The sequence below is a fragment of the Fragaria vesca genome, linkage group LG6, assembly GCF_000184155.1.
Source record: "Fragaria vesca subsp. vesca linkage group LG6, FraVesHawaii_1.0, whole genome shotgun sequence".
NCBI lineage: Eukaryota > Viridiplantae > Streptophyta > Magnoliopsida > Rosales > Rosaceae > Fragaria > Fragaria vesca.
In genome coordinates, this window is record NC_020496.1 from 34,476,097 (window position 1) to 34,487,574 (window position 11,478).

The window sequence follows — 11,478 nt, forward strand, 5'->3', positions numbered from 1 at the left end:
AATCCCAAGCTACCATAGAAGGATTCAGAGCCTCTCCACCGAGCCATTTTCTTTGACCTCTTGACAAAATATACCACGCGCGAAAGTATTACCCACTCAAATGATACATTAAGCAAATACATGTATCTGGAAATTGATTACCAATTAACAAATATGTCAATTTATGTATCTGGATTCAACTAGATATCTTTTGATCATTTAACTTCTATTAGGCAATAGTAGAATATGTATCAGGTACAAAATTATAGAACTCAAATGCAAAGGACCTTTATGTCTACGATCGATCGAGGGAACATGTTGATGACATTACAGGAAGTAGCATAGAGATGAAGAGCATATAGAACTAATAGAAGTAGCATAAATGTTCATTACTTAATTAATAGGTTTTGGCTAAAATATATGCATATATATAGCTACACATATCATTGCCTAAATTTGTCGAACACCCACTTACATATTTTAGCATATCTGAAATTAAGAACTATTCTACATTTTAATATCTTTTCACCAAAAAAAAAAAACAACCCTCCTAATATCTTACTAACACTTTCCGTCCAAAAATAGATAATGCACGAGTATGGACGGTTGAAGAACATATATTTTTCTTTTGGGGTGGCAATCTAATAGATAGATGATATATCCAATAGCTTGTAAGATACGTGGAGATCAAATATGAAAATATACGTCAAACACTTGAAGATGGGCGGGCTACAAATCCAGCCTTACGAATAAAAATAACAAGAAGAAGCAGAACAACAAATGTTGCAGAAGATTTGGCGTGGAAATGCAAAGTCCTTAAAGCTCATTTTGCGCCCTTTAATGAAGTACTATGATGCATACGATGCGGATTTTGTCTGCGGTTGATCTCAAGAATCTAACTACCAAACTATAATTTGCTAGGAATCGAAGCATATACATAGGAAATGTCCAACAAATATTATAAGGAAAAGAAGGATTTTAATTTGATACGTATGACATGAATTACACTGAAAGCTAAATATATATTTAGCCTCTAATTTGGGTTGGCGATCAATCATGAAATAAAATAGTGGCCACTAAATCAAGGATTAGGTTCAATAAGCCAATGAATATATCTTAGCCACTAAATCATGTTGCATGATCATGATGTATAGTTGGAAAATAATTAGCTTCGAATGGAAAACTCGCATATGATTGATAAAATAGCAGAAGTTGTGGTGGCCGGGAGAGGTAACGATTGATCGTTTATGTTTAATGAATCAAGTAATGATCGAATTTTCCATTGATAATCGAGTTGCCCACCAATTGTTTTAGATAAGTGATTGACTTTCGGTTTAAATTGTTTAGGAATGTTGCCACTTTAAACCAAAAATTTAACTTGCGGCACAAGTTTTGAATAATTCTACAGTGTACATTCTCTTGGAATATGGCTTCGCAATGAGTTTGCTATGTGTGAAAAGTACCATATATTGGAGCATCAAGACGCACTTGAAGGAAATTCACGTATCCTCAAAGGGTATATACATAGATGATGATAATTATAGTGAAGAAGAAAACGTACAATATATAGAGCCTTGTGTAAAACTTCTATAACAATACCTTGCACTTGTTATAGAAGTTTTACTCATTGTGTGATCTTGGGGTGTGATCTTCCCAACTTGCGATTGGCGGAGGCGGATTTGACTGGTTGTGGCAGCGTTAGTTACACGCGTAAGTGATTGTGGTGCGGTGGGAGCAGGGCCGTCCATTGGAGCAGTGGTGTAGCCACAATAGGGCCAAAGGGGTCAATTGACCCTTCTCAATTTTTTACCATGTTTCTCATTGGTTGAATTTTTTACATCTTATTATACATATTATCATAACACTATATATTTGACCCCTATGACACAAAGACAAAGATAGAAATATAAGCCAATCTATATTTATTTTCTTAAAACACTGGACTAAAAAATAATAGATGTCTTCTGCCAAACACTTACAAATCTACCTAAAAGGCTAAACCCTATCATGTATTTATTTTATTTTCTTCATTTTTATTTTCAACTATCTTTTTCTTATTTTTCTGTCTTAATATTCCAAGACTACGTACATCGTCGTCGCATGTCAGCCTTCGTCTCTATTCCATTTCGGCATTTCCCATAATTTAGCATTAGCTAAAATTGTTACTGCCCATACGAAATAAATTAAGATTATGGGACTAAGTTATACATGGTTCAAATCTACTATAAATCTCAAGCCCTGTTTTCTTTGTTGTTGAAATTTTTTCAAATTCATTCCCAATAATAGCTCTAGAATGACTATTATGCCTAAGAAACCATTATCTAGAATTTTATGTGGTATATGAAAAGTTATCTAAAATTTGACTCTCTTGTAAAAAGTTTCTAGCTACGCCACTGCATTGGAGGTGGCGGTACGGTGGTGGCAAGAATGCAGATTCAGCGCCCAGAGAAGATATGATTAGGCCTTTTATTAGGCCTAGGCTTATTTGGTGTTTGGGCTAGATGGTCTATGTTGCAATCTTGGATGCTCCCTTCGTATGGTACACACTATGTTAATGAATAAGTTTGGAAAGTACTTGAATCTGGTCTGGTTTCTTCTTTAAAATCGTCAGGAAATCGACCTTGAGTTTCTTTGGGTTTATTAAGTTCTAGTTGCATGTTATGTTGCCTTTTGTCTTGTTGTATCTTGGTTTTTAGTCTAATTAGGGCTTTTTACGGATTACTCAATTTTGTCGTAGCCCTCTTAAGGGTGTAAACTACTTTTTCCATGTAACTTTTACTAAATGGATTATGGATTGACGCCCTCCTTTCAAAAACAAAAACTCTTTTGAGTGATTGGTAGCCCTCCGTTCCGAGATCAAAACGACAATGAGAACAAAAACCAAGTGCTCTAGCCTTTGCCTTTGCACTCTTTTATTTATAGCTTCGCAATTTCATTTTAACTGACAGTGAAAAGGACATTTTTACAGTTGAAAATCTGTCGGTAAAAAAAATTAAACCTCCCTCTTATCTATATTCTATACTTCACATTAAGATTCCTGTTGAATTTCAGAAGCTACAGTTCTGGCCCATGACTTGAGATGCTTCTTCATGTCAGCAGCAGAGGACACTCTGGTTGGCAATCTTAGATTCAGCAGCGGCGAATCAGGCCTCTTTATAAGCCACGCCTCGGATAAATATGGCCTCGCAACTTCACCTTCCTCATCACCACCACCACCAACTACTTCAACAACATCATCATCATCGCTAGAGTTCTGTCTCTTTTTACTGTGACTATGACGACCTCCAACTCCAAGTCTCTGCAATCCAGGTACTAAGCTCATCATTCGTGGGTTTAAGTTTTCTTTCTTGAAAGTGAAGCCTAAGTCCATTAACCCCTTTAGTTCTTCAAGTTCTAGCTCCCCCAAGCTTCTCATGCTCATGGATTTCTCCAGCTTCCTTGTTAACAAGCCAGAGGAGGTTCTGCTTTTCCGAGGACTGCTTCTTTGATCCCTTGATATTGGGGACGATGACTGAGAGCGGATCAACATCAATCTGTTGGCCACAATATCTAATCTTGTTGGTCTTTTGGTCTCATAATCCTGGTCATTGTTTACAAAAACATTAGCTACAAACCCCAAGGTGAAAATTCCTCACAGAGAATAAATTGAAACCATTTCTGAGAGTACCAACTGGTAAAGAGGTTTTACCTGTGGAGTACTCATTTCTGGTGAATCTGGTGTAGCCGGTGATGGGATTTCAGGTTCTAACATGGTTGAGAAATTTGAGGAGACTTCTTCATCTGCAACTGCCAAGGAGACCATGCTGGATGAATTAGGGTACGTGAAAGAACTATTTGCAGTGGAATCTTGAGGAGTTTCAGTGGATTTGGGGCCAAGTAATGAAATTGGTTCCGGGAAAAGAATAGTTTGGTGAAACCAGAGACTATCTATGGCTCCTAACAGACACAAGTAATTATTAGACATATTGAACAGAGGAAGAAAGTGAAGGGGAGGGAGTTGGCAAAAGAAATCAGAGTTCATATATAGTGGGGATTTGTGGCTGTAATGAAAGAACAAAATGAAGAACAGTGAGAGGCCGATGAGTGTGGGAAAGTGGTCGAACCTGGAACACTGGAGGGATGTGGTCAGAAGTCGTGGTGTGTTAAATCCACATGTTTAAGAAGCAAGAAGACAACTTGCTTTAGTGGTACTAATCTCTTGTAATGACTATAAACAAAAATATTCATGACATGTCTATTGTCAAAACCAACATAGAGCCCACAATGGTGGGATCCGAGGACTGGAAAGCATATCCTTGTGTGACTAGATGTGCTGCTACAGTGTCAAGCTTCCCCAGATGCTCGATTCAATTATTGTTTCCGATTTTTGTTGTGTTCGTTTCAGTTCAGCCTGATGAGAATATATGCATCTCACGTTGGAAAAATATGACATTGTTTACGAGTTTATAAAAACTTGCCGTTTTATTTATTGTTAATTAATTTTAAATGTAAATTACATATTATATCATAATAATATGGTGTTCGAGGTATATGTGGATGTAGTAATAGAAATTATGGTTTTATTGAAAAGTAAATATAGAAAATGTAAAGAGGGGAAGACAAAGTTTTGAGACTACACAGTTGCTATTCTCATTAATTAGAAATAGAAAGATACAAGAGAGTATATAGCTAGGGAACTAGGTTGAATAGCTAAGAATCTAAACTACCATGCTATAAACCTAGACATGTAGTTGGTGGAGTTAGCGTAAGAAAAATTGTCACTTCTGAAAAAAAAGGGTTCAAAAACCACTTTTGGCTACAGCTAGCCCAGACACTTTTAGCATCATGTTCTTCTCGCAAGTTTTCTCCTAGCTAAAGTTGCAGGTCACAATGGTATCACTATATAATTTTGATGTATTGGTCATTTTCCAATAATTTTAACCATAGACAATAGATTAACACCCAGAAACATAACGCATTCCATGAATGAATTATGATTATGAATTTGGTCATGAAGTACGCTTGGATTTGAACTTTTGAAGTCCTGAGCCTATTTTTGTATACACAACAATGCAAGTAATGATCCTCAATTTATAAACAACCGGGGCAATAGAAGCAGGCAGCCATCACATCTATACTATGATGTATTTGCCCTGTAATTGGGTGCAAAGTGGCCATCACAGAGTCCGCAGAGAAACTGACCTTCAGCCATTAACCCTCCCATAAACTCAGAGCTTTGTGATACCACTACTGCTCATGTCCTAAAATCACTACTTCTTATCTGACCCCTTGATGAGGAACTTTCTTCTAATTCTACTATCTGTTCCTTGTTGTCCCATCTGTTAGAAAAATCGGCATTTTCACCTTGTCTGGAAGGGCTTGGTCTCATGTAAGAAGAAATGCTGTTCCTCATGGAGCTCCATTCCACGGAAAATGACGTGCGTGCCGATTGTGATTCTCGTTCTTCCTTCCTCCTTTTCCTCCTCACATCACCGTGCCATTGCTTTAGAATGCCAGCCATGTTATCTTCTAGTATCTTACCCTTGAATTGTGATCCCATCTGTGTGTGCATATAAATAAGTCAGATATTAATCAAGTTTGAACCTTAAATTTCATTTGGTGAAAATCAAAACTTTTTCTGGTCAGTAATTTGTATAGCTATGAGCCTATGACCAATAGTTCAGATATACTTCACCTGTGTCACAAGTGCATAGAGTGGAAGAGTAATGTAGCTGCAGAGAACTTGGGTTGTCACTCTGAAAAAACAAATGGATTTACAATCAAGAATCTGTAACCACATTTCCTCTCATAAATAAATTTTGGAATGATTAAAAATCAGAAGTTTCTGGTAGTCTTACGCTAAGAAAATTCTTGTAACAATGATCACAGTGTGCTCGTGGTAGCACGATTTAAATCCAAATTGGGCCTAAGAAAAACCACAAGAAGGATGCTCTGTCACAAGCTATGCAAAAATTATTGAAATTCACCAAAATTGGGACTTGTTATACTCCTGACTATGAAACCAAAGATAGTGATATCTTGGATGGGAAGAAAAAACTCACGGTAACCCAAACGAAGAAGGCAAGCTCAAACGCATTCTACAAGGTCCAAAACAGCATTGTTAGTTACACATCATATTTTATAAAGTAAAAATCAAAACTTTCTCACTCTGATATAGGAATGCATACCAGGAACAAAGTGTAATGTAGAAGTATCAAGACAAATCTTGGTTTCTTAAACCAGAAAAGATCATCGTTTACTCGAACAAGAGGTGTTCCAATGATTACATTGTTCTGCTCTTTAATTTGAAGCGCCATCTTTGCAACAATGTATTCAAGTTTGGTTCCCAGGACCAGAACGACCTAGAAAAGAAAAGTTAACCATTGTCAGGAACACAGGTATCTATATATGCCTATATGCTTGTCTAAACACACAACAATGTACTTACCAAGAGTGGAACATATGATAGCCATAGATATACGTGCCAACCTGTTAGGTTCATACAAATACCATGAATTAATTTTTATCAAATTAACACAAACTACAGGAAATCATCAAGAAGAAGCAATAAGAATTCTTACCGTAGACATCCACCAGCATAAAAATGGCTACTGCAAACCACATTGCAGGGCTGGGGAAACAAAACGAGACCACATTAATTTTCCAAATAATAATGATTGGAATGAAAGATGTAAAACCGTGTAATTTTCCATGATAAATACAAAGAAAAACCTGATCCCAACCAATGTCTTGAAATCTTCTTCCAAGGATCGTTGTATGTACTTTTGGAAATCAAAGTTGTTGTGCCTGTTTGATAGGTGAGCCTGCAGAAAGATTCATTGATCAGAGGCTTAATTGATTCTGTTGAAAAGACTTTTCACATCACACCATTAAGTTCCTTACCGATATAAAACCGTGTCTCATGGTGAAGTAGTCAACTTTTGCTACTGAATTATAGAATTGCCTGAAAAAGCATTTCTGCTCCAATTCACAGTCGATCAAAACCATGTCATTAGAAATGTCCTCATAGATTTAAGCAAGTAAATTCCAGCTTGAAGATGATCAAAGGTACTCACCAGCCAGAGATGAAATGAAGTCTCTGTACACGAATTCATGTGCCGTTTTCCAAATGTTGTTTGTCTTGTAAGTCTGAATCGATTGGGATCTGCAAATGAATGTGGATTAGTAACTAAAAGTATACAGCTCAGTTCCTTATTTCTTATCTTGAATCTTTAAGGTCAGGATCAATATATGACTGTTAATTGTAACTTCCACAGAAAAAAAAAAACACAATGGGCATTAGAACATAAGCTCTGCAGCCTCTGCTATAAGGTGCAAAGTATCTAGAAGTTCTGCATACTTTTCTGGGATACGTTTTGTCATACTGCTGACATATTAAGATTGAATACATCCCCGTAAGTTAAGGGAGAAAAATAGGAAGTTCGAGAACAATTCCAGTATAAAATTTGGTTTAATTTTCTTGTTTGAGTGTCAAAAGCTAACTAGGTGCATAGCCATAGACTATGACAGAGATATTCACTAATGCATGACGTCTCAGAAAAGCTCAGAAATAGTCCCTTTTCAACCAGTCACGGTCAAAGAAATCTACCGCCAAAGATTGGTATAACGGTTTAAACAAAAGTAATAAACATTGCCAAAGTTAATCATATGGAGCCGAAGCTCATGTGCAAGACATTCCAACTCCAGGTGGCTCAGGCCCCCCAATATAATACAAAGACTTTACAGCCATTTGCCGTATATTTAAATTGGGGGCCTTATATAATGTTTGAAATATAATAACACGCAGCAGTCTTTCTAAGACATCTAATTTTTCAGACTCAGTCGCCTCACCCTAGAATAGAAGAAGTTTGTTAAAAAAACCAGATTTGGAATCAAACATCAATTCCTTCCCTTCCACTTATTGCATGAAGCATAATCATGATTTGAATGGAGTTTGACGCAACTCTTATTGACACCTTTTTCTGTTGTACCAAACTGTTTCTCTAAAGAAAACAAACCATATGTTTTGGAATTTAGGAAACTAGACTAACCCAGATATTGTTTTCTTATGATCGAAGATGGTCCACAAAGAATGAACAAGAAGAGCTCATCTGACCTTACTATGCATTATGATGGTGGAAATGTAAAAGAAGATGAAAAAGGGAAGAGGGTCTTTGAATTGGCACCCAAAACTTGATTAGTTCCGATCCCTGTCCTAACTAAATACATACCATTGGCAACTTGGTACTCCATTGTTCGAGTTTCTTCCTCCCAAGCTTCCCAGCGCCTCATCTGTACATTCAACACGATATTAAGTACCCAGAAGTTATTTGAATGATCAAATTACATGTAAAGCTTATAACGACTTAGCATAGGACTAATGAACATTACCTTAGCCCTGCCCAAAGCCATGGTTAGAACGCTATACACAATATGCATAACCGCAAGCGCAAAGATCAGCAAGTGAAGCTGATGAAGCGCGTTTTTCGTCACTAACGAAACTTTTCCCTGCAAATTAGTCTCATCTGAATCAACGATCACCGTCATAAATCATCATCAAAATCAACTGATTATGAAGTACATACATCACCGCAATAATCCTCAACAGCTTCTGCCTCCTCCTCGGCAAGTATTCTCTGCGTTCGCCGGAGCATTTCTTCAAACATGACATGTGCACTGGAAGAATTAAGGTTTCCGGCAAATTTGTTGACATAGTGCTCAACAGTCTCAACTTCGGTAGTCTCATTCACGTATTTCCGACATGGAAGCATTATGTTTCCTACCTTTTCAGGTATGCATATTTTCGCTATCCTATCTTGGGTCACCGCCAATAAAAGTGAAACAAATCCCAGAAGCATCAACTCTGCAACATAAACAAAATAATTATAAACCCAAATGATCTTATGTTCACATAGATTACAAACTGGGTTCCGTTTCTAAACTGGTAATGAAGCAGCTGTACCTGCTTTGAGCTTCTCAACAGCATCAGTTAAAGCGGTTTTCTTATGCCTTTTGAGCCACTGCAAGAACAAGAATCAATCTTTCAATACCCAAATGATGAAGCTAGAAAATTTTATGGTGACAAAAACAGACTACATGCAACTCACTGAAACAAGAAGGAATATCAAGTGTTCAAGCAAGATGGAGACGGAGATGAAGAAGAAGCAAACAGTGGCAAGAGCCCATGTCGGTGTGTATTCCAGAGAGGTGCCTGCGCTGGCTGCTGCCATGAAGCCGTCGTAACTAGAACGGCCTTGTCCTCTTCTTCTTCTTATTCTTCTTCTTCTTCTTCTGATTGATGATGATGAGATTGGACCGACTGACTGTTAATGTCTAAAACTTTATGGTGGAGATGGTCGAATATGACTTTTTTTTGTAAGAAACCAAGCTTTGACAATTTGATGCAGTTCTCCCTCCAATTCAGACGATGGGGTTAGATTAACTTCGCAACCGAATTAATGTTATTATCCAGAGCGATCGAGATGACTATATATAAGAAATTAGATTAATAATATTTAGAAAAAGTCCATGTTCAAGGGGGTGGTCATGTCAAACGTCAAATTTGTAATCAAAGTATGAACCAAGTATGAATTAGGGGATATTATTCAAACAAGTTGAGTTTCATTGTCTACAGTTTAATGCCGGCCGCCTATCTTCGCATAATTGCATTGAGTTCTTGATGTGCTGCACTGCTTCCCTCACGAGAACCACCGCGTGGCTTATTGAAGTTTATGACTTTGTAAGCATCGGTCAATTTTGATGATTTACTTTTAAAGTCTTTTCAATATTTTATAATGATATAAATAAGCATATAAAACAAATTTATTTTCAAAAAAAAATCAAAACAAATTGCTCTCCTAATCTAATGTCTACATAACATTCGAATAGGTTCTTTATAATCTCTTCGAGAAAAAGTGATTTTTTATGTATGTATTAAGCTTATTGGATAATAGTTCAACTAAAGCTTAGTCGGTTTATTGATCATGTCCATATGTGTCAAGGCCTCATAATTTTGCAACAGGAACTCTATTATTTATAGAATAAATTTTAGTTTACCCCCTTAAACTTTAGGTCTAAAATCAGTTCGATACCTTCTTCTTTTTTTTTAATTATTTTCATCCCTAAATTTTCAAAATGACATCAATCTCGACCAAAATGACTAAAATAGCCCTTGTTAATCTTTTTACCTCAATTTTTTACCCTCTCTCTCTCTCTCCTCCCCCGCCCCCCCCACTTACCGCCCCTATTTATCCACCCTACCACCAGCAAGGGCCCCGGCGGCAGCCCCTCCTCCTCCCCCGGCCATCGTCGCCATCGAGCCTCCACCTCCTCCTTACCACCTCGTCGACAACCGGAGGAGAGCGTGACGCGGCACAAATGCGGCCAAAGATTGGAGACGATCTCGACGGTGGAGGATCAGGAGTAGACGGTGAGGGAAGTGACGACGGGGAAGGCGAGGCGCAGGCGATGGGCGAGGAGGGCGGGGTCGGTGGAGGAATCGGAGGGGGAGAGCAGCGCGTGGCCCCAAGGGGAGAGGAGGGAGAGGTCGAGGTCGGAGACGGAGGAGAAGCAGGTCGGGATCAGGTGGAGGTCGCGCGCGTTGCCGCAGAGCGTGAGGGAGGCGTGCATGGCCCTCTCAACTGTGCGGAATTTGCGGGAGACGGAGTTGCAGGCGGCGTGTACCGGAGCTCTGGGGAGGCGGCTCCAGCGAAGAGGCAGGGCTTTGGTGGGAGCTTGGGGAAGCACAAGCAGGGGAAAACCAGCTCAAGCTGGGTGTCCATATATGGGTGCCCATAGCAGTTTCTGGGTGTTCACAGTGGCGACGCTTGAGCTGGTTTTCCGGCATCGTCGAGAGACAGGGAGGAGGAGGGGCTACCGCCGGACATGTGGTCGGAGCTGGGCGGTAATGGGGGGGCCGGGAGAGAGGGAGAGAGAGAGAGAGGGGGTAAAAAATTGAGGTAAAAAGATTAACAAAGGCTATTTTAGTCATTTTAGTCGAGATTGATGTCATTTTGAAAGTTTAGGGATAAAACTGATTAAAAAAAAGACGAGGTATCGGACTGATTTTAGACCTAAAGTTCAAGGGAGTAAACTGAAATTTATTCTTTTCTTTTTCTTCTAATGTTCATAACGTAGCATATAAGGATGACCTTGGAGAAGTTTGCCAGTAACATCATCTTCTCAAATGGCCGCCGTGATCCTTTTAGTGCTGCCGGGTAACTTCAATAGTTTCGATATACATGCTCATTATCATTTCACTTGATTCAGTATAATATAGCTCCTTGTTGCTTTTATAACAGGGTATTGACAAATATATCGCCCAGCGTAGTAGCCGTGACAACATCTCAAGGTAATTAATCAATGGCAATTATTGAGTTTCTCTGAATAAATGGAATGATTGATGATATTTGAAAGGTGCTTGCATATATGCCTGTAGGTTCTCATTGCTTGGACATATTGCCTGCAAGGATAAACGATCCCAGATGGTTAGTTCTGCAGCGGAACATAGAACTTGGGATC

General features: G+C 38.5%; 2 protein-coding genes across 2 annotated transcripts; both read right to left on the reverse strand.

The window, feature by feature from the left end:
• Positions 1-2,848: 2,848 nt before the first annotated feature.
• On the reverse strand, positions 2,849-4,117 carry LOC101305283. The gene is made up of 2 exons (XM_004304363.1): positions 3,668-4,117; positions 2,849-3,559 (listed from the first exon to the last, which is right to left on the reverse strand). The coding sequence occupies exons 1-2, from the start codon at positions 3,998-4,000 to the stop codon at positions 3,008-3,010; spliced, it is 885 nt and encodes a 294-aa protein (XP_004304411.1). The 5' UTR covers positions 4,001-4,117; the 3' UTR covers positions 2,849-3,007.
• A 493-nt stretch (positions 4,118-4,610) lies between these two features.
• LOC101305576 (MLO-like protein 3-like) lies at positions 4,611-9,333 on the reverse strand. The gene is made up of 15 exons (XM_004304364.1): positions 9,066-9,333; positions 8,921-8,978; positions 8,544-8,821; positions 8,350-8,466; positions 8,190-8,250; positions 7,035-7,123; positions 6,862-6,936; positions 6,691-6,782; positions 6,540-6,589; positions 6,407-6,447; positions 6,147-6,320; positions 6,021-6,056; positions 5,817-5,884; positions 5,654-5,714; positions 4,611-5,518 (listed from the first exon to the last, which is right to left on the reverse strand). Exons 1-15 carry the CDS (start codon positions 9,186-9,188, stop codon positions 5,213-5,215), a joined length of 1,629 nt encoding a protein of 542 aa, XP_004304412.1. The 5' UTR covers positions 9,189-9,333; the 3' UTR covers positions 4,611-5,212.
• Positions 9,334-11,478: the final 2,145 nt, after the last annotated feature.